Genomic DNA, 24067 nt, shown 5'->3' on the forward strand with positions numbered 1-24067 from the left:
GTTCTGGTGGGCAGCAAGCTGGCCAGGAGCCAGGAGGGTCTCAGGGCTGCCTGCACGAGCCCTAGAGCAGTGACTGCCCTCCCCAGCCCATCTCAGCCACACCTTTTGTTTCAGCAGACACAGAGCTTCATTTCACTACCAGCACTTCAGATGCCTTACCCCAAGCCCTCTGCCACTCTCCTCCTTCCTGGCTGCTCTTGAGCAGCTTTCTGCCACTCTCATTTTCTGTTTCCATGTAGCTTCCAGGCACTGCTGCAGCCTGCTTGTCAGCCTGCTTTCCCTCACATCATCCTGTATGACATCTCTACTCTTCCCACAGCCACTGGGGACACTAGGTCTGTCCTGGCCAACACCTTTAGCCTCACTCTGAGCAACAAAGGCCTCATTTTGCCTGCAAACATTCACATGGCAGCTTTCGTGCTGCAGGCAGCTTAAAACCTCTGGCCCTAAGAGGGGACGGCAAACATTTGATGTAAAGGAGAAAATTTATGAGTTTAATAGCAGAAATTTTAAAAAAGGATGGGAATTCTTACACAACTCTACTGGAAGAATTATGATACAAATAATAGGAATGGAAAAACATTTTGAAATTAAAAGAAGTCCAACTGAAAATCAAAGGGCGGGTGGATTAGGCAACACTGAATAAAAAACTTTCAGTCTTGGTCAATCTTTCTCCCTGTAGCAATACCAGTGGGTTACAAGTTTCAGCTTGTGTCACTTGGGATGGAAGAAGTTAGAACAAAGAAAATATCAGGATAAATGAAAAATAGCTAGTCCCTTGTCTTTCATTGATTTTTCAGACATAAACCTTGTCTTTCATTAGCTATGGTTTCAAACCCCAACACCTATAGTACGTATTATTTTTCTTCTTAGAAATTTGTCCATAATTATTTATAATTTTTTTTTATATTCTGTTTGTTTATATTCTGTTATCAAGCACTGTTTCATTAATACTGCATCACACAAAATATGTGAGAAATTGGTGAATATTTTAGTAGGTAACCTGCAGTCCGCTCTCCTACTATAGTCTACATTGCCATCAGTATCTAAACAAGTTAATTTAAAGTGATCTCAGCTATGTCTCCTCATCTAGAAACTGCAGTATGAACTTATGCAGCAGCCTGGATTATATACAACAAATTAAATCTTTCTTTCTGAAGGTAGACAAATTTGGAATGCAAATGGCAAATCCTCAATTTCAGACAAACAAATGATTGCCTATCAGAACTCCTTTCCATACTAGTCCTTAGAGTATTGCATACATGTAAAGGGGGTAAATTTGAAAGAGCCAGATAATTGCCACAGGCATCTTTAATTCTAACAACACTTCCCATTTGCAGATAGAAGCACAAGTCTGAAGGAGGCAATAAGAGCTAAATGGATATTACTATCTGCCATTACCTGATCTATCTGCACAATTACAGCAGTTTGTGAATGCTAAATTTGCCTATAAGATCTGGCTTAAGAGCCTAAAACAACCCCTTTTCAGGAGCAACATATCACCTACATGTTGTTTGGAACTGATGGAACTTAGAGGAAAATCACAGAAATAATTGCTTCCAGAGAGATTTCTTTCCCAAACCAAACCCAAGGGGAATACAAGAATCGACTCCATTTTTGAAAAGCAGGCATTAAGAGGCCAGAGAACTCCACCAAAAATTAGATTTCCCCTCTCCTTTAACAATGCAAGAAACAAGATTTTAAGACTTAAAACACAGCAAGACAAGCTGTCAAAAAAGAGTAAACAATCACTGCCTCTTCTCTGACGAAATCACACTGATTCAAATAGAGTCCTGTAGTCCTATAAATACTATAAATTGTTGAAATCATGGGAGATCAATTTGCACAAGATGATGTGACCATCTTTGTACTGGCCTTTGAACACACCTTTGATGAAAAAAAATCACCCTTTATTCTGCCAAAACTAATCACTTCCTTCCCAACAAAAAAGACCAAATAGTAAAAAAACAGACAAGCACAGCCAAAGTGGTAAAGCAAAGTGTCCTCCTGGCATAAAAGGAATGTGAAATAAATGAATATACAGTAAGTTCAAGCAGTCATATTTTGTATCTATTGCTGATAAATAAATGTTGTCTAAAAGCTTTTTCAAACATTCTCATACTTGTAGCATAGCCAGGTGTATTGGGTCAACCCATTACTCCAGGTTTCTACAGATGGAAATTCTTTAAGGAGGAAACCTTAGTCTTCTCAGAAATTGGCTTGAAACACAAACAGATACTATTAACTAAAAGGTGAGTCTCACTGCTGTATTCTTTCTCATCTATTCCACAGATTTCATATTGTGTAAGTAATTTATTTAGATTGTGAAAGTGCTTTGACATTGAGAATGGCAGAACTATTTCTGGTCACATGCACTTCATTTAATCTTTGCCAAAGAGAAAGAAATCAATGAAATATGAACAGTAAGAAGCAATACACCTGCCTAGAAAACAAACCATCCAGTCTTTACAGATGAGTGCTCAGGAAAGAGTCAGTGAAATAATATATACTACTAGAAAATGTGCCATTGTAGGAAGTGTTTTGATCCTGAAGACAACGAGCATTTTGCTGTCAAGATATCTTTAAATAGGCTGCTAGTTGCAATATACTATATCAGTGTTACCAAAAAATCCAACGTGCAAATCAATATGTTAAAAATATGTAAAGAGACAGGTGCAATAAGACATCATCCATCCATCCATTCATCCATCCATCCATCCATCCATCCATCCATCCATCCATCCATCCATCTGTGGGGAGTATGCAATGAGAAGTATAAAAACACTTACTTCTTCTTGCTTAGGAATACTGAACTTGGTGATCTTTGACTTGGTCCTGGCTGAATCAGGCTTGCTGGAAGGCACTCCCCGATAGGACTTGGTTGTCTCTGCTGGTAACTTCAGCTTCGGAGACTCATCAGGAGCCTGGTCTAGACCATCCATTGGCCTTACATAAGCTGTTGGCTTCTGCTGACCCAGACTGGGCTTTGAAGCAAGAGAGGGTGGGAAGTTTTGGACACAGTGCCCCCCACCATGCTTTGCTGGCCTCTCTTGGACTTGAGTTCCTCCTTCTGAGCTACAACTGAGCTTCGCTGGCTGCTGGACTCTACTGATGCTGTCTCCTAACGTGGCCCGCAGCGTGCTTTGCTGGGCACTGTTGGAGGAGGAGGAGGAGGAGGAGGAAGAGGTGGAGGAGGAGGAAGAGGAGGAGGAAGAGGAGGAGGTGGGACTCGATGCATAGCGTTTTAGTTTCTCCAAACCGGATTTTTGGTTGGCCAGTTTGAAGTCAGCCTTGTGTGGCTCCAGCGCTCGGTGGCCGTGCTTGCCCGCTCTCGGCTGGCCATCTGGCGTGGCATTGTGCCCAGCCTTCTGCCAGCCCATCGTGGCACTTTTGCTCTGCTGGGCAGCTAGGGATGCTGGTGTGGCAGAAGTGGTGCTGGACAGAGGAGGAGGAGGTGGTGGTCTCGAGTCTGCGATGAGATGCTCATCAGCCTTGGGCAGGGATGTCTGAGGAACCCCAGGTTTCGGGACCCCAACAAGGTGGCTCTGGTTGGACCGGTCCGTTAGCAAGTCTTTCATTTCATCATAGTTGCCCAACGTGTTCTGGATGCGATTGGAAAGCTCATCCCCCTTGTTAGTCTGCAAAACAAAAATTGAGTGTTCTGCTACAGCCAACATAAAAAAAACAAAATTCCCTGTGTGCTTCTGCTGAAATCCTTACTGAAGTAAGACTGCCTTATTCAACAGCAGCGTTGAGGGATGAAATCGAAAATCCTTATTGTCTCTGAAGACACTTGTCAACATCTTAAATCTACCCTGAACTGGAAAAGCTATAAAGGGCCTTAGAGTATATAAAAAAAGAAATCTATCACTGATATCATGCTGTAGTTAAAGTATATTACCTGGAAACTGGAAAATTTATTATTGCAACTGCACAGAATGGTTTGGATTAAATCTGACCATGATAAAACTTTTCCTGCAGCCCAATGCAAGCTGTCCTTCAGTCATGAATGAAAACACTGCATTCCAAATTTCTTCCTCTGCCTGCCTAAGTTTTCATAACCATCTGGGAAGACACACAACATCCCATAGAAGCACTGAATGAATTTGTCAGTCTAAGCCAGCCAAATGCTCTGAGGTGACTTGAAAACAGCTTGTGAAAAATGGGAAAAGTACAGATTATGTCCCTTCTTTGAAAATGCTCTGACAGGGTGCTCATTCCAGGGCACTCTGCTCTTGTTAAAAAAAAAAAAGGTGAACAGAACCCTTGCCAAATTCTTCACATTTCTCAGTGCTTGCTGTGCATAGCAGGGGAATACAGCCACCCTTCCTCCCCTTTAAGATTAATTATTGTCTTAAAAATGATCCCTTTACTTCCTGACTGAAAGGCAGAAGCTTCACAAAGAAATAAAACAAGCAAATAAAACATACTGGAAAAGATTGAAAATTCTTGCTTTAAAAAGCCAGTGTAAGTAAAAGGGTGTATCATTAGCATTTTTACAGCAGAGATTTTTTGAACCCTGCCAAGATTCAGGTGTGTGATGTCCTTTGCTTTATGTTTTTAGAGGAAGACACTAATGAGGCAGTGGAGCTCTCCTTTCTCTCTTCCAGACATGGAGTCTGAATGGGAAAACTCCTATTGGTTTCAGAAGGCCAAGCTTTCATCTCAAGATTCTCTGTTTCAGAGGAAAACAGAAAGAAGGACAAAGAAGGGAGTAAAGGAAATAGAGAAGATCCTCTTAAAGTTACATTTAAAAACACGAATGATGCAGCAACCACATCACTTACTCTGGAAAACTGGGGTATGTAAGGGAAGGTATTCAAGGGAAAGTCCAGAGTTGGGAATCTTTTTTTTTAGGGTTTCCTAGTAGAAAACCTGAACCCAGGCAAAAATGCACAGTAAATGAGTGCTGTGATTGCCACATGCAAACTTTTAGAGGTTACAGTGGAGGCATTCTTATGTCTAACAGAAGAAGCAGTCCTGTTTTGCCTCGAACTTTTCCCCTCAAATTTCAAGACACTATCTTGTACCTGTAAAATGCATTATACCTAGCTGATATGTTTTTGTTACTATGCTAACAGAGCTAAATATATATATATAAGAAATATATACTGAATGAGGGGTAGGAGGGGAAGAACATTAAAGTCTCACATCTAAAACATTGCATTGGAAACTTGGAGTGGCTCAAGATGGCTCAAGGCTCAACCACTACAACCACTGCAGATCTTCCCTCTGCACATGAGGCTATTACTGTCACAAAGATAACAACCTGCTATGGAAAAAAACTTGAAGCATTGACACACAGATGGGAAGCCACTTTAAAAAAGGGTGTTCTTTCACTTAACAGGAATCACATCAATGCCCTAAAGAGGAAACTATTAATGAGGCTAATGATGTGGGAAGCATCACAGACATCTGAAAATAAAGAAGCTTGGAGATACACTCAGATGTCTCCTGAAGTCAGTGAAATACCTTCTACACTTGGGCATCTGCTTGTCCAGCAGAATTGTGTTCCAGAATGCATAGAAAATTTTCCTTTTACCCACTGCATCTTTTTATGCTTCACTGGATTCTCCACCTTGTGTGGATACCTTGTAGAGAAGTATTTTTTCAGCTTCACCCTGTGGCAGGAAATCTGCTCTTGGGTCTGTACTCACTATTATTCAGCCACAGTGTACATGAGATTTCTTTCCCTGCCAGGAGCATGGCAACAATGACCACCAAATGGAATGGGGCCCCTGGCACCCACAAATCTCCCACAGTGTGGACATCTTGTGAGGACAGCTCTCCACCTGTCTGCCTCTGGCCCAATGAACATAAACAAATTTGTGTGCAGGGTTTGCACCTAAGAAGTCAAACTTCCCTAAAGGAAGGTCTGTTTTTTTCTGATGGCTGCTTTGTGGATGGAAAGGAAACAAAAGCCTAATTGCAGGTTATCTGTAGACTATCAATACATCAGAGAAGTCATCAGGTTGTCTTCTACATGGATGTGATGTGATGTGAAGGTCTCACATAGACATCTTGTATTGAGAGATTCCAGATAACCAAGAATACCTGCAGCAAACTGGTATCATGGCATATGCTGACAACTGGTCTGTGCTGTTTATTCCTTCAAGATGTGCTGGGGACAGCTTCAGGTGAGATTTTGTGTTGAGCTGATCTCATACAGGAGAGTTCACCTCCATCCTCTAGGGAACAGGATGGGATCTGAGGTAACTTGTTATGAGCTTCAGTTTGTCCTATTATCTTCTCTGAAATATTGCTGGCCTTATTTAAGCATTCCCACAGGGAAAACACGATCACAAAATTCGTAATTAGGAAAAGCATTCTGTGCAAACATGTCTAGCTTACAGTGCTCTGATATTCTTCTGCAAGGCAAGACAAATCCAAGCATTTGAAGATGGCAACATATAACACTTCTAAAAAAAAAATCTGATGGCTGCATGGAAAGCCATCAGAATTTTTTTCTTCACTAAAAATACTTACATAGTTAATGGGGCAAGGTTTTCTGTCCAGAAAATATCCAAAACTAATTTCCTACTTTTTCATTCCCCTGTAAAAGAGATTTTATGTAAAAGATACTGGATTTCCTGTAATCCTTCATAAAGGGTTGCTATGGATACTTTGAACAGGATAAGGGGCAACCTGAAGAGCCAGGATTTTTGAGGAAATTCAATGTTACAGTAGTAGTGATACATGTCAAGGTGAGAGAGGACATAAGATTTAAGAGATTTCCAGTCTGCCTTTGATTTTCAGATATGGTCCTCAAAATGGCATATCCATTGGCTTTAGCCCATGTTTCTCAAGCTGTGCAGAGAAATACTGAATTAAAACAGAGCTTGCAGTGAATGCCTGCTATGACTTCATCCCCCTCTGAAAACCCCTAAAAGGTGAGCATGATCTTTAAAGGGGCTTCAGTTTTGCTTTTGCAGAAAGGTTTCCCCTTTTGCAGTTAGGCTCTCTCCACAGTAAGATCGAAATGTCCAAGCCACAGCTCTTTCCCCCCACACTGAAGGTTCACAAATGCTTGGCTGAGTTCAGAGAGCCCAGTGGTCCATTGCCAGTGTACACATGACATTCAGAGTATGCCACTGATAAAAGTTTTGACGTCCAGTACTATTAGAATGACTTATCACCCAAGCAACTCTCACACCAACACAGCTGTGAGTCACACTACTGTCCTGGGCTTTGCCTTTCCCCACGTTTCCTTGACAAAGCTGTAGGATGTATTTCTGCAGCACCTCTTTACACTTTGTTCAAAATAGGGACACAGTGATTAAAGGTAAGAAGCAGGGATGGAGCCATTATTCTGGCTGCCTCATAGGATTATCCACTCAGTATCCTCTCTGCTTCTAGATACAGCAATGATTTTTTATTCACTCCTACTAAAGCTGATGGAATTATACAGTGGCTGCAGAGAGGTGCCTCCTGACATCCTAACTCAGAAACTACTGGTGTGTCCATGGCACACCACTCATTGGTACATTGGCACAGAAGTAGTTATCTAAGTTATTACCAGCTTGAGGTGCTACAGACAAAATACTACTTGGGGACCCAGCAAAAGGCCATGTGTGTGTGTGGCCTATTTGACTGGACCAAGAGGAAAATCATTAAGTCTTTGCTGCAGCACAGCCCTCAAGAAATACCAAGACACAGCTGACTTATGCTTTCCAGGCTTTCTTCCATGGATTAGCCCTTGGCTGGTTCCACGGCAGACATTTTCAAGTAGGTCACTGAGCAGTTCAAGACACTTGATATGGTTTCTAAATGCCTTTGTAATGAATCTGAAATCTGGGCAGCTAGAGGTCAGCTTCACGGCAGACAGAGCTGTGTTCCTTCAAGGGACATGGTTTGAAAGTGGCAGATCTTTCTTTTTTATTGAGGACTAAATAGAAGCAACAACTTGGAAGAAGAGCAAGCTAAAAGCTGACCCTGGAGCACAAGAATTAAAACGCAGGGATGGAAGTCAAAGCACAAGCCAGGTGCCAGGTCCCAAAGAGCTCTCCAGGAAACAGGCACTAAAGCACCCTAAGCATCAAGGGCAAGTGATGCTGCATGGAGGAAAAGACTGCACAATGTGGAAGCTGTTACTTGGACATTTCTGGAAAGGCACAGCAGAAAATACATGATGATGGTTTGATACGTACAGGCAGTCCTTGGTTAAATTGAGGGAGAGGAGCAGCCACCATGGGACACTGCTTTCTGGTCCTGTTCACCATTTTCAAGCTTCTGCAGAGTGTAGAAGGCCCTGCTTGACCTTCTAACAGGAACTTATGAGAGACAGTTGTGCCTCATCAAGCTGTTCCATGAGGAACAACACAGGGAGTTGAGACTCCTAAGCTACTTCTGCTTTTGGTGGAGGAAAAAAAATGTACATCAGACAAATTTCCTTATTATCTTGGTAATTCTTGTAGGGAAAGTGCATTAACCTTGGCCAGGGTACAATGTTTACAGTATTGCTTGACCTTCACACACTAGTCTTACACAATTGTTTTCTTCTAAGTATTGCAAAAACAGGATAGCTTCACCTTCACCTCCTAGCTTTAATTCCATCTGAAATATTGCTGGGATATTTCTAGTTTATTTTACTCTTGTATGCTGCTAAACACTAGAAGAAGCTTTACATACATACATAAATATAAATATAGATAAAACCCGATGCTGAGTGAATCATGCATGCTCTCCATGAACTTTGGGAAGCCAGCACTCGTGGGAGGGTGATGAAACCTGGACAATGCCTTCTGCAGGCTACATTTTTGAACTGTGGGATAAATAAATAAACACAGATTTGCCCAGCTGGGAAGCATCTACCTTGTATGGTTCACTGAAGAGGGAATAGCTCGTGTTAAACGCGCCATTGTCCTGCTGGGCCTCCTGATTTCTCCTCTCCCATTCTTTCCTCCGCAGCACGTTTCTGTCTGGCTCATACACACTGGAGATTAAAAAAAAAGAGAGAGAGAGAAATATTTTTTAAGAGTTAAAAATTAGAGGGCAACATGCAAACCAACGTGCATTTAAAAGTCAAGAACTCTGTTTGGCAAACAGATGGCAAAAATAAGCACAAACATGAATCAGATGAATGCCAGTTCAAGTAGGCTGGGGAGGTTCAGGTCTCTGGGAATGCTGGTGTTTTCTTCACACAGAGAATAGATAATTAAATTCTTACAGAAAAATAAAAAAGAAATCACATGGTAGGATCTAGTCTGTACAGAACTTCTCTGCTTGAAACGTGACAAAGGAAATATCTAAGCAACTTTGACAAAGACTAGAAGTTCTCTTAAGGCAGATGGTAATTACAGCTGTGAGTAAATAGAAATTATGAACATGTTCCCACTTATGACATATCCTCTGAGTGTTGTATGAAAATGCTCCTTTTTTTCACATGGATGTGTTTCTGTAGTGATTCTTTCATTAACTAGCTCCCTAAAGAGCTGTTAAAACTATATGCTGTAGTGGTTTCCACAGTTAGGTTGCTTCTTCTGATCTCTGCTAATCAGCCAAGTCGTGAAACTACTACTGAAACAATTCCTCTTTCTGATGGATTTGACACTATCACAACCACAGAACATGAATAAATGAATAGTGGCACAACAGTGTATGTATGGCTAATAGAGTGTAGCTGGAGAGAAAATAAAATCACTGCATTACACAACAGCATTAATGTTTAGAAATTAACCACTTTTGGCTCCAATATAGACATTGAGAATAAAAATTACCTTTTTTATTTTCAGAATTCTAATTTAATAGATGACAACATAAACCAGAGAATCCTTATTCTGAATTTCTCCAGAACAACACCTTCCAGGTTTACACATTTCAATTGATTATGTTTTATCCTCCTCACACAGGAAGCCAACATGTCTAACAAAGTTAACATGTTATTTCAGGACAATGTGACAAGTATGCTGATTCCTATTTTGCTTAGCTCAGCTAATGTTTTTCTTCTGGCACAGTAAATCTGTAAAGTAGGAATATATATTAATGTCATGGAAGTGCACCATGTGTTAATAAGATAAACGTTGTCTTGCTAACCAGCTTCCCAGTTAGCAAAACATATGTTGCATTGGCTACCCACGTGATGCTACCTAGTATGCCTCAGGCAAGGCAGTCAAAAGGCCAACAGCTATCTAATTTGAGACTTGAGAGAGCTGAAATACACAGGATACATTAGATGATATTAGTATTTTAAAACAATGCCTCAACAGTCACTAAATGAACAGAAAATCTTTTGTTTGCCTGTTGATGCTGCTAACTCGAACTGAAATGCAGAGCAGTCTGAGGGCAGACACCAGGGGACAAGCACAGCTCTAAACACTGCTCAGTAGAGCAGGTTGGAGACAGCATCCAAACACCACCTTGTTTACAACCACTTACAGGTGGTTGAGGGGTTTTGGGCTGGCTTTTATCCCATATTTTTCATGAGCAATGCACATTATTCACCCCAACACCCTCTCCTTGAAAAGCAGCGTAATGAGAAGGCAATGGTAGGGATGGAGTTTGGGCATGGAAAATGCCTTCCTCCAGAAAGAAAGGAATAGTGAAGGCCTCCCCATGGGTTTCTGGGAGTGAGATCACCTGCTGCACCTGCTGCCCATGCTGCTGAGACCAGAGGCAGAGCAGTTGTCATTGACTGGTCTGAGTCACTACACAGTGCCATCGAGCCTACTCCTACCACTGAGTCAGCCAACAACCACTGTGTCTTAGCCAGACTTTCTGCCACACTTAGTAATTGTTGTTAGTTTGGGTTTTTCTGGAGTTTTATGAGATCAGGTTATAACTTCACCCTCAGCTATGTGTCCCCATCCAGAATCTCTTGACTCTTTGAGATGCTTTGCATTTGTACTCTAGCCTGCAGCCAAATAAAGATGGGCAGCTTCCCTGAGATTAATTATAATACTGGTCTCTACCCAATTTCTAGGAAGTAAACAAGTGCAACATTCTTCACTAGGCCTCATACAAATTTAAAAATTCACTGGTGTGATACTCCTAAACTGGAAGAGCATTTTTGTCACTTAATTGGACATATATTGGAGATATATTTGATGAAGACATACAAGTCATCAGGTCTCTGAACCCCCTTCTCAAATGAGTTCACTGCTGGCAATGCAATGCACAACCTGCAGTAATTCAGAATGATTATGCAAATGTCAGAACTGTGTGACAATGCCTAATATGCCATCCATAAGCAGTAAGTTAGGAAGAGCTACAAGTTGAGAGTTGTGTTCCTTTGGTAATACCAGATGGCAAAATGTCTAGCATTTGTGAAGCTGCTCCTTATTTGCATGAACATTGCAGCAATCACATTCCCTTGAACGTATGTCACCAAATGTATTTATTTGTTTTGGTTCAAGGAGAATACTGCCAACTGTTATAATTGTCTTTATTGCAAACACTTCAGTTAATGGAAAATGATTCTTTTTAATAGATTTCTTCTTTATTTTTTTAAAATTTGCAATTTAAAACAATCCCAGAGGTACCTTTTAATGTGTGTCTTGTTTCAATAGCTAAGCCATGAAAAACAGGCTCATGAAAACCTCATGACTTTTTCCTCACTGGGGCATGTGTACGTATGTGAGTGATATATGCATATATATGTGTAGTATGCATGCTCAGTTTTGTAAGACTTGGAACCGAGGAACATGCAAACACCTCTCAAAAGTCAGTGTCACTTATATTTGTTTCATACAGGTCAAATTCCAAAAGGTTGAATTTTAACAGTTTTTAAATGGTATACTGTTATTTTTAAAATGTTGCATCTGTTTCAAATTCATGCTTAAAGGACATGAACCAGAATATGAGCAACAAGTCAAACACTTGCAAAAGTTATATATGAATAAAGGTTGTATTATAGAAATTAAATTATCTCAAATTTGGCACATTGCTTTTTTGATTTATCTCAGCCCTAAGATCTGCCAAGACACATCTGGATATACCAGTGAATTGTGCCTGAATGCCAGGGTGTCTCAGGCTCAAAGAGCTCTCAGCACACCACCACCCCAGCCACAGCGCCCCTACCTTCTCTGCTTCTTCCAGGATATGTGGAATAATTTCACTCCCAGGTATTTGCCAGATAAGATTTACAATGGATTGCTAAACACCATGTTGAATGAATTTTGATCTGCTGTGATAGGTTTTGGATGGTCCCCAGGCTTTGGCCATGCTCCCTGTGAGCCCAGCCTGCAGAGGAGAGCCCAGGCGTGCTGCGTCCTGGTGGGAGGGTGGGATGGCACCAGCCTCCCCCAGAAACACTCACAGCTTTCCTCATGCTGCTCCTGCCATCAGAAGGAACAGTTTCCTTTAGTCCTTAATTAGAAATAGACAGAGATGGCTCAGGGGACAGCCTAGGAGCAGAGCAATAATTTTACCTGAAAACCTGGGGCTGGATTTAATCTCCTACAAAGTCCAAAGAGTTATGTTGTCTCAGGCTAGGCTGAAAGAAATCATATAAATAGCCTAGAGTTTTAAGTGCTGAAAAATCTCCGCTTCTTTCCTTTTTTCTGTTTTTTTGGTTTTTTGGGGGTTTTTTTAAGAAAAAAAACCACACTATTCTTGACTTGCTTTGCCTCCCTCAGATATCACTTTTTGAAGCAACTCAAATAAAAAGAACTAATCTCCATGATGAACGAGGTGGTGACAGTGCACCAACATATCCTCAGTTTGGGAAGACCCAAATTTGCATTCAGAGGAAGATGTCCTTTTCCACAAACGAACACTGCACCTTCACAGAGGAATTACATGGTGTGCATTAACGATGCTGCTTGACCTTTTCAGAAACCACAAAACTGCTGCATCACGAAGGGGAGATTCTGGAAGGGTACTGTTATTCTGTTACAAGATCACCATCCTGCTAACAGCTGGCATCTTTCAGGCTGTTAAAGACACAGGTGGGTAAATTGAGGGTGAGATTTCTGGTACTCCCCTGTCTTGGCATCAGTTTATTTTTTATAAGAGGAAAGGGGCTGTGACCCAGCCAGCTGTACCAGCATGACAGAGGACAGTGCTACCACATGTATATACAGAGACCTGGCCACCGGTTCTGAACTTACCATTTGCAGCACCCTGCAATCTTCCCTTTACCTTTCCAGACCTTCCAATATAATTTTCCAGTCCAAAGACTTAGTTCATTATTCTTTGAATTATGAGGGCTTTGCAACACCCACATACACACTCATCTTCCTTCTACCTCCCCATGCACATAAATATTGCAATATAAATTTAGCAGGAGTAGCTTGTTTGTTTGCAGTTAATGTTTACCCAGGAGGCTGATCTCCTTCACCTTGGCAGCTACCTGTGGCACTTAGCACAAAACATTCAGAACCTGAAGTCTAGACATATTAATTACAAAAGCAGAGCTGATGCTTCATGCTAACAGGCAGCTATTTCTTAAAACTGGCAAATCCACAGTTCCTGTGGGTTCCTGGCAGTTCTTTGCTAGGAAAGACCTAGTTCCCAGGTCTGAGCTTCTTTCCCAGATTTTGTCAACCTCTCCATTTGTTCTCAAAGTGACCCTTCTTCTTGCATCATGAAATTAAAAGCTCCATCAAAACGTCATCAGACTACAACACTAGCTCCTGGCACCATCCCCAAGCTGCCAGGTGCAGTCCAGATCAGTACAGTGCTGATCATGCTCCAAACAAACAACAACAAAAAAAAAAAAAACCCACCTCAAAACCACAACTCATACCCTAAGTGACTAAAAGATATGTGCATTTCAAGCATAAACCTAGACCCGTGAACAAGTTTTCTGCAAGGACACATATATCTCTGGAATTAAATTTTAGCATATGATCATTTTTGAATTATGAACAAAGTTAGAACTGCTTCAAAGCCACAGAAAACAGGCAATATTTCAAGAAAATAAATTTTAAAATGGTTTACTGATTATTCTCAACATTTCCCCACAAATTTTAATCTAGCACACAAATCAATATACTGAATTTCAGGCTGAAGTTATGACATTTTCTTAAATATTTAATGGCCTAATTCTCCCCTGAATTACTACATTTATGCCAAAGTAGCTAAATAGAGTAAGTCAAAGGAAAAACTTACACAACACCATAAAAAAGCAGTCCAACACTGATGCAGGACAATGATTATGAAACTCAATGGAATGGAAACTGGATTCTGAATTTTAATGTACCATTATTCCTATATCTCTGCCATATTTTAAAACTCAAAAGGATGAGTCAACTAAGACCCTGTAAAGGCAACAGCCCCAAATATTTTTAGAAAATAGTCTTAACTCCAATGATTTAATTTCAACAATTGAGGCTGCAATTCTTGCTTGCTGAATTGCTGTGCTTAACACAGTAGTGTTTTCTATTTCACTGTCCATGTCCATATTTTAAGTACCAGTTCCATTTCCAGATAAGCATAAATGGTATCTGTTTGGAAACTCATTGCTAACAGGGTATAAGGAATTCCAAGATATGGCGACCTTACATTTTTGAGCATTAAATATTTTCTCTAATGGTATTTGAGCTATCAGATAAATTATAACAAAGGGGTTGCCTTTGATGAACAAGTAGCACAATCAGTAAAATAAAAATACCTTCCTAGGTTACACAACTGGCTATTTTTAGACTTTTTATCTATCCTAAACAGCAGAAGTTAATTTGAGGATTTTTACAGTATTTTTTCCCATTTACAAACAGGAATGCCATGGGGTAAAGCAATTACTCTGATTTACTGTTTTCACTTTGATTGAACATAAAGATGTAGCAGGGTCTCAAAAAAGCAGTAACTTAACAAACTGTGCTCCTATCCACAGACAGATAAAGTACCTATTTTGCTATTTCAAAGAGTTTACCTCCAGGCAGCAGCACAGAGCAAACATCAATCAATGACATGTGTCTAAGATGAGATTGATGTTTACTCTCACAGCTTTTCATCTTACATCCAATAAATTATTTTTCCTTCACCAAAGTGCCTGGTTAAATTTCATTTTTCACTTTGCAGTATCAGTTTTAAAACTTTAGCTTCCAGCAATTTTAAAGCTAGGCTTCATTGACGCTTCAGCTTTTACAGCCTGTTTATGATTTGTATTAGCCATGAAACACTGCCGACCAAACATGAATATGATCAGGGGGAGCTGAGCTGGGGCAGCCACTCCACAGTGGCAGGTGCAGGCTGGAAGGTGTGAGATTACTTTAATTATCTGCCTGGAAATTCCAAATCCAAAACAGGGAGCTGTATTTTCAGGGGCGGATATATCGCATCCACCAAACAAATAAATATAAACATATCCTATCTGCAAAATCAGCATCAAGTCAGGTCTTCTGAGGATTAACACTGGGCAACTTGAAGAATCCAAGGAAAGGCTAATTGTGGGTGCAGTTATTACCTTACAGGCACTCATACCTGACATTCACAATGTAAGTGCTTCACATGCAACTTGACCGAATTTTAAAGATGTGTCTGAGGTTACAATGTAAAGATATGCCCAAAAGTATGTATTCTATCACCATCTGCTGAAACCAGGTGGGGCAGTGATTCTTGTCTCAGTGGGAGATATCCTCTGCTAATGGGCCATCTGTTAAACCAGATGGGGCAATGTTCTTTATCCTTCCCACGACCCACCCTTCCTCCAGGAAGATATTTTCTGTTAATGGGCCATTGAGTCCCATTGCATGACCGATAAGATTCCATCATCCAATTGGGAGATGCTCCCCCATCCAACTAGGGGGAGGAGCCAAACATTTCCTAGATAAAAACTGAGATCTGGAACACCAAAGCAGCCCTTACCCAATGGTTTCCAGAGGACAAGAGCTACCAGACCTTTCTACAGGATCACTACCTCAACAAGAACACTTCATCTGGGCTCCTACCACCACCCTAACTGGTAGGGTGTCAGCTTGTATTCTGACTCTGTCAGTGGTTATTCTTTGGTACTATTGCATGTGTTTTATTTTTCTTTTTTTTCCTATTAAATTGTATTTCTGACTTGGAGTCTCTCACTGATTTTGCTTTCAAAACCATTAAAATATGTATCAAAACACTGAGAAAACCTAGGGCTGCAGTTAAAACTAAGACCTAGGTTGTTGAGTCAGAGCATCACAGTAGAGGAATATTAAAAAATCTATTTAGTTCAACACCTGCTTTTATAGGAGCACCTCTCCCAGCCTCACTACAGATAAAACATGCACATTTTCTTCCCTCTGTGAAGTTTTGCTCAAGGAGAGAAATTGAGACATAATTCTAATTTATTTTTAGTTTCAGGAAAAACAACTTCATCGTATGATTTACCAGTCCATACTTACATTACACATGGATATTCAAAAACTCAGCACTCTGTACTAATAGGTAATCCTATTTTCAATATCTTATTTTCTTTTATAACCCTAAATCTGCTACCAAAAGTGCCTAAGATGGATGAAGATCTTAAAACAACACTGAGCCAAGCTAGAAACAAAACATTACAACAGCTTTAATTTTGCACTGCTCTAAAAATATATTATTTGAAGGCATATTCACAAATGTAAAATCACCACTGCTAATAATCTTACACCTGGAATGAGATGCTTTTTTCACAATTCAGAATTAAATTTAAAACCTCCAGAAACTGAGTGAAAATCTTGGTTGCCAAGAAATAGATACTGTAGATATGACAAAGTATTCCTTTTGTATCCTCATCAATATTTCCGGGGTGGAGATTAAAAAAAAAAAAAAGAAAAAATTAAGACTGAAGAGCACAAACCTGACAAATCACAATGACACCCTTTTATTGAATTTTTAAAGTGTTACTTTTATGTTGTATTTTAGAAATACAACAGCCCATAGCACCACAGAATCACAGAAAGGTCTGGGTTGAAAGGGACCTTTATGATCATCTAGTTCCAAGCCCTGTGTCCTCGGCAGGGACACCTTCCACTAGATCAGGCTGCTCAAAACCCTATTCAGCCCTGGCCTTGAACACTTCCAGGGATGGGGCATCCACAAATCTGTTCCACTCTGTTCCATCCTCATAGGGAAGAAATTCTACCTTATTTCTAACCTAAACCCACCCTCTGTCAGTTTGAAGCCTGTGTCCTACAAGTAGATGCCCTGGTAAGAAGATGCTCCCCAGCTCTGTTGCAGGCTCCTTTCAGGTCCTGGATGGTGCCATGAGGTCTCACAGGAACCTTCTCTTCTCCAGGCTGAACAACCCCAACTCTCCCAGCCTGTCCTCACAGCAGAGGTGCTCCAGCCCTCTGAACAGCTTCATGGCCTCCTCTGGACTTAATCCAGCATTTCTTCTTTAGGCTCCTTACAATCATAATTAGTCAAAAATTATAGCTTTTTGTTTTTTTTTAATAGGCTCATATCTGTGGAGAATGTGCACACACAGGTAAATTATTCATACAGTCCTGGTCAGAACGAATAGTGCAATAAACTGAATTTACTCTTATCATTGCCTGATTTCTAGGGATGCTCTGAACTTTTAAAATGTAATGAAAAAATTCTGGCCTTTTAAAAAATCTATTTGACATTTTGCAGTAAGTGTTTAATACTTTATTTAAAATGTTTGTTGAACTTCCTTTTGATATGTTTGCTGAAAACTGGATTTCAGTCAATGTTAGTTTCAGTAATAAAAAAAAATAAAACTCATAAAAATTAACCTAATAAAAGTTCAGAAGTTTCCTGGAACTTTATAAAATCTAAATAAATTAAAAAGTGTCCTAAAAATTGTGAGAAAAATAGGTTTTGCCTCTAGGTCTTTTAGAGAAAAAAAATCCCTCCTTGCTCATTTTTTTTTAAGCTACTTAAGTAGCCTATTCCTTCCAGGGGGCTCTGTACAGTGATCCATCTACCCACAGCTATTTACAGGACTGCTAATACTCCAAGGTATACTTCACATGGCATGCACAAATTGAAAGCTCTGCAACTGGTAGAAAAATTTTACCATTCAATTCACCCTGGTACGACCTGACTTAAAATAGCAAAAGCAAAGATTAGACTCATAGAATTAGAGAATCACAAAATCACTAAGGCTGGAAAAGACCTTCAAGATCAAGTCCAAGCTTTGACCAAATACCACTATACCAACCAAATCACACAAGTGCCACATGCAATCATTTCCTGAACGTTTGACTTTGGTGCTCTGATTTCCATCTCTCTGGACATCCCTTTCCAATGCATAACCACCCTTTCAATGAAAAAATTATTCCTGATGATCCAACCTGAACCTCCCCTGACACAGTCTGAGGGGGGTTCCTTTTGTTCCTACTTGTCTGGGAGAAGAGCCCCATCCCTGCTTGGATACAGCCTCTTTTCTGGTGCTTGTACAGAGTGATAAGGTCACTTCTGACCCTCCTTTTACCCAGGCTAAACACCCCCAGCTCACTTCTTCTGCTCCATTGCCCTTCTCTGGACATGCTTCAGCACCTCAGTGTTCCTCTCACATTAAGTGACCCAGAACTGGACACAGCACTCAAGGTGTGCCCTCCCCAGTGCTGAGTGCAGGGGGCAATCCCTGCCCTGCTCCTGCTGGCCACACCATGTTGACACAGGCCAGGATGCCACTGACCTTCTTGGCCACCTGGGCACACCCTGGCTCATGTTCAGCCACTGTCAGCCAGCACTTCCAGGTCCTTTTCCACTGGACAGGTTTCCAGACACTCTGCCCCAGCCTGCAGCACTGCCTGGGGCTGTTGTGACCCAAGGGTAGGACCTGGCACTTTGCTTTACTGAATCCCATACAACTGGCCTCAGCCCATTGATCCATCACATCCAGACCTCTCTGCAGAGCCTTCCTGCTCTCCCTCAACACTCCTTCCAACTTGGTGTCGTTTGCAACTGGCTGAGGGTGTATTCAATCCTCTTGTCCAGACTGACTAAGATACTAAACCAGGCTGGCCCCAAGACTAAGCCCTGTGGAACAGTACCTCAGCCTTCTCCTCATCCTTGCTTACAGTGTTCCCAGTAAAGGACAGAGAGTATTCTCAGCCCTCTTTTATTTTGTTAATGTGTTTAAGAAACCATGTTTTATTATCTTTCACAGTGGTGGCCAGACTGAATCCTAGCTGAGCTTTCGCCTTTCTAATTTTCTCTCTACATGACCTAAAGACATCCTTGTACTCCTTCTGAGTTGCCTGCCCCTTCTTCCAAAGGTCATATACTCATTCTTTTCCTGAGCTCCAGCAGAAGTTCCCTATTCAGCCAGGCCATTCTTCTTCCCTGCCAGTGTGTCTTTCAGCACATTGGGCTGGCCTGCTTCTGTGCCTTTTAAGGTTTTTGTCAGTGTTGTCCAGCCTTCCTTTGTTTGTAAGGGCTGTTTCCCAAGGGACTCTCTGAACAGTGTCCTGAACAGGCTGAAGTCTGTCCTCAGAAAGTCCAGGGCAGAGGTTTTGTTGGCCACCTTCCTTACTTCACCAAGATTTGCAAACAATATAATTTTGTGATTCCTATGCCCAAGATGGCCTCTGATCAGCACATCTCCCACCAGCCCATCTCACATCAGCAGTGCAGAGGGGCACTGCCCTGTAGCTGCTTAGCAGCTGTGTCAGGAAGTTACCTTCCACACACCCCAGGAGCCTCCTAGACTGCCTCCTCTCTGCTGTGTTGTGCTTCCAGCAGACATCCTGCATCCTGCAAGTTAAAGCCTCCCACAAGAACAGGGGGTAGAGATCATGACATGTCAGCCAGCCACTCATAGAAGCTTCCATCTGCCTTTTCATCCTGGTTGGGTGGTCTGTAACAGGCTCCTACCGGGATGTCTGCCTTGTTAGCCCTCCCCCTTTTCTCACCCACAGGCACTCAACCATGTCATCACTGTTCTTGAGTTCCCTACAGGCAACACATCCCAAATGTACAGAGCCACCCCACCACCTCTCCTTCCCTGCCTGTCCCTTCTGAAATGCTTGTAGCCATCCATGGCAGCACCCCAGTGGTGCAAGCCATCCCAGCACCTCTCTGTGACAGTGACTGTGTCCTCCTTTTCCTGATGCAGATGGCCTCCAGCTCCTGGGTTTGCTCCCCACACCACTGCCCTGCTGCAGCTGCACTCCAGCTGCGCTATTCACTTCACACCAACGCTGGCGTGCTGCTCTAGGCTCATCTCATCGAGCCTGACTTTATCCCCTTCCCACTTCAAACCTAGTTTAAATCATTAAGCCAGGTCTAAGAGCACTTTACCAATATAGAGGTAGCAGAATGTGTATTAGGAAACATTCAAAAGGAGCAATATTCACAGGATGACAAAGACGAGTAGCTTTAAGTTGTTAAAGGATTTTGGTGCTGCTAAGAATCCCTGTTTCACCAAATTCAGCATCTCAGTGTACAGATTCTGAAAACCCTTTCCTGTATTTATATTCGGTTTTTAGACCAACATTCAAAATTATCTGATGCCTAAAGCATACCAAAACATAGTCCTGAACTACAGCACACAGGATTGCAGCCTTACACAGTATTATACTTTCATGGAAAGCCAAAGCACAGTATTTCATTATGAATGTGTCAGCTGTTAATAACCATCAAATCTATGACTCATGAAAATGTCTATACATGTTTTATTAACAAAGCAACATTTCCAATTTACTTTTACCACAATGGATAATGACTGAAGGTTCATCAGGGTTAATCAAGAAAATGATGTAAATTTTATACTGCATTATGTTTCACTTGGCTTAAAATGGATCTTGAGCGACAATCTTTTTTATGTGTTTAATCATGATTTACAGCATTATGGAAACCACACAACAGCCCCATTGTGGGAAAAAAAAAAAGTTATTAACAAGTCAGTGCATAAGTCATCAGATTTTATGCATTCACAGAAAATCACTTCTCAGGATCTTCAGCGGACAGGCACTGAGTTTCCTTTCTGTAAAAATAGAGCCAGTATGTTTTGAGACGCCTTGTTTTAATTTATCTTTCCTTCAGATTTTATAGATAAATGGAGATCTTATTATAGCATTTTATATGTTGCAGAGAAACCATCACTCCATACAGGTAAAGTTGAACTAAATTTTAAATAGATCTGTGCTAGCATATCTGCATGATAAAAATAAATTTGGTTTATGTTTTTGGATGATGTTAATAACTGCACATGCAGATAAAGCAACTAAAGAAGTTAAACCCTATGCTAATCATAGAGATTAAAAAAAATCAACCTCTGTAAATACCCAAATAATGAATCCACTAAAATCTGTACTTTTGCTTATATGAATACACAAATGTAGTTCTCTATAAGAAGAAACTGTAATTGTTTTTAGCAATCGTTTGCTTGTATCAGTGTCTGTAAGCATAAAATCTAATTAGGGGAATTATGAAATTCCATTTTCATTCTGCTCAACTGAAAACACTTCAAGAGAAAATGGAATGAAGTCCCTATATTTATTTATGAAGATAGCTATATATATAAATTTATACCTAAATCTATCTCTCTAGAACCTATGTGGGCAGCCTGCTTTCACAGAACTAAGAGGACCACTGTAATAAATATGGGTTTAAGAACCTAAGAACCTAAGAAGGTTGTGGCTTATATATAACTTTAAGAAACAAACAGTGAAAAAAATTCTTATACAGAGGATGTTTCACTCTCCTTTCACAAGACAGTAGTAGTAGCCAAACATATTGCACTGTATCATAAAGCTAACCAACTTCTCTAAAAGACATTGTATACATTTAAACTAAGAAAAATGCAAAATCCTTCCTGGTTCTTTCTTGTGAAAATGGACAATGTAAACTGGACCTGAGGTTTATGCCTCACCAAATAATTGTATCACCACATATCCACCTGCCTAAGAAAACTGCCTGCCACAAATACCATGTGACTTTTTTAGTATCTTATTCATTATATCCTGCTTGTTCTGTCATATTTTGACACACTAGCCCCAAGGGCTATGCAATCAAAATTAGGAAGAGAAGTTAGTCAAAACCAGCATGCCCATGAATAAAAGAATAATTTACGTCCATGCATTAATAAAGATGCATACATGTTAAAATGATGAAAAAGTTAAAACTTTTATGCCCTGGGACTGCTGTAATAAAAATCTTACACAGGCTAGTTCCAATGCATTCTGACTACAAAGATGACTGTATCACATAAGTCATGCTCACCTTCAGAGCTGCACAGAGAAGCATCCATGTCCTTCTCCTTTAAGTGACATGCAATGGGAAATGAGGTATTTTATCTCTCATTATAGAAAAAAACCCCAGCATTTGAATCAGAATTTCAGTTTGTGCCTCCCTTAACACTCTGCTTCTGCTTAAGAACGGCCATTCCACAAATCCAAACCAAAGCTAAAATATGTCAGAAATACAAAAGGGTAAACAAAATGTAAGTGCAAAAAAATCTCCTATATTTTAACTTGCAGGAATAGCGTGACTGCTCAAGTGCCTCACTTTCAAGTAGGTTAAAATGCATCTAAATATTTCCCAATCTGAAGGAAATGACATAAAAATGACAAAAAATCACCCAGAAGCTCCAATGGTTGTGATAGATGCAGAAGCCAGAGATGCCCAGGGATGGTGCCAGAGGCAGATCTGTCTGCTGGGGGAATCAGCCTGCTTCCAGCCCAAAGCAGGGAAGCCAGTGACCTGATGAAGTTGGATCCCTCACTCTCTAACAGCTGCTTTGCCCTGACTACTTTTTCTCAGCAAATTTTAGCTTTAGCAAGAACAACAATGTTTTATTTTTACTGCATACTCTACTCGAAGCCCGAGTTCATAAATGCATATTGGTGTCACAGTAAATTATAAGGATATTATTTACCTGTATAATATAAGGTGCAAAATTATTCAGTGTTTCATTTTGAAAGTGCTAAGAGGTATCTAAATTCTATATGTAGTTGCAAAAACATGAGGAAGGATCTAAACTGTATGCATTATTCTAAAAACATGTATCTGGGAGAGGTCTATAACATTTCTATTTGAATCTTCTATAGCAAAGATTCCTTTGTGTTGTGTTAGGAAGCTTAGAAATCTTCAGGTAATTTTGTCTACAATTTTTTTAAATGTTTCAAAACATTTGACTTCAGTTTGACCTTCTCTCACTACAGTGCTCAAGAATATCAAATTTGTGTGACCTGTCAGTAAGCCCACTGAAGCTGGTTTCATGGGAACAGCTTAGAAAGACTGAAATAATTCTCTGACAGGTGGTGCATTAAAAAAGGGCAAGAATTTAATTCTTGTCCTGTTTCACTAGGATAACAGAATATAACCAAAAGGAATTAAATAAAACCAGGAAACAAGACTGAAGGAAATTCTCCTGACTTTCCATTTCAGAAAAGCCAACAAAATGCTGATGCTTAAGATGGGAGATCTGCAATGTTTGAAAAAAAAAAAAAAATCCACTCAGGAGGAACCCATCCTCCCTCTTTGTATTGGCAGATTATCAACCCACGATCCCACAGCTCTCTGGGGATGGGACAGGACTGAAATAGAAAGGATTCTGAAAACAAGGCAAGCTTTGCCCTGATCCCTAACCAATTTCAGTTCACTCTAACTCGTGTTCACCATGCCAAAAATCCAGCACTTACAAGAAGGACAATTACACAGTTTGGATTTAGCTGCCCACATGCTCTCAGGCTCTCTAGACTTAAAAGTATGACATTCAAAACCCCCTCAGTAGATACCCAAAATCTTTTGAAAAAATAACATTTGAACTTCATGGAAGGTGCTTTAACATTTTAAAGACACTGATAGAGTGACTCTGGTAGATCTAATAGAACAATTTTTCCCCTCTAAGAGCCAGTTCCTGGAGTGGGCTGTAAGACAAGTGAACAGTGGCAGTATTCCACAGTGTCACTTGCTTGCAGAAACCTGGAGCAGCACTGAACAGAAAGATGAGGGACCTGCTTGATGTTCCTTCCTAACCCTGATGGATGGGCCCACAGTGAGGAAAAAATGACAGAGGTAAGGGTGAGAGAGAGCACAAAACTAGACCATCACCAGTGAACCTGATTTTTCACTTGGTAAACTTCACACTTGGTAACTGGAACATCCCAGTGCAAAAAATAAACAGAAGCTGTTATTAACAAGAGAATATTTTGTTGCTAACATGCCATGTTAAGCAGAAAACTGCTACTACATTTAGCCTTCCTTAAAATTTCCTAAGCAGTAATGCTGACAGTTTCTCAGTGACAAAGGG

The 24067-nt window shown here is 40.6% G+C and overlaps 1 protein-coding gene across 1 annotated transcript in view; it reads right to left on the bottom strand.

The window, feature by feature from the left end:
* LOC130253344 (AF4/FMR2 family member 3-like) overlaps positions 1-24067 on the bottom strand; it is a 126791-nt gene that overhangs the window by 83229 nt on the left and 19495 nt on the right. The window contains exons 2-3 of the mRNA XM_056491855.1: positions 8812-8932; positions 2790-3638 (exon numbers count right to left, since the gene is read on the bottom strand). Of these exons, the coding sequence (XP_056347830.1) occupies positions 2790-3638; positions 8812-8932 (970 nt within the window). The remainder of the gene's footprint in view (positions 1-2789; positions 3639-8811; positions 8933-24067) is intronic.

The sequence above is a fragment of the Oenanthe melanoleuca genome, chromosome 1 (genome assembly GCF_029582105.1).
Source record: "Oenanthe melanoleuca isolate GR-GAL-2019-014 chromosome 1, OMel1.0, whole genome shotgun sequence".
In the NCBI taxonomy this organism is placed as follows: domain Eukaryota; kingdom Metazoa; phylum Chordata; class Aves; order Passeriformes; family Muscicapidae; genus Oenanthe; species Oenanthe melanoleuca.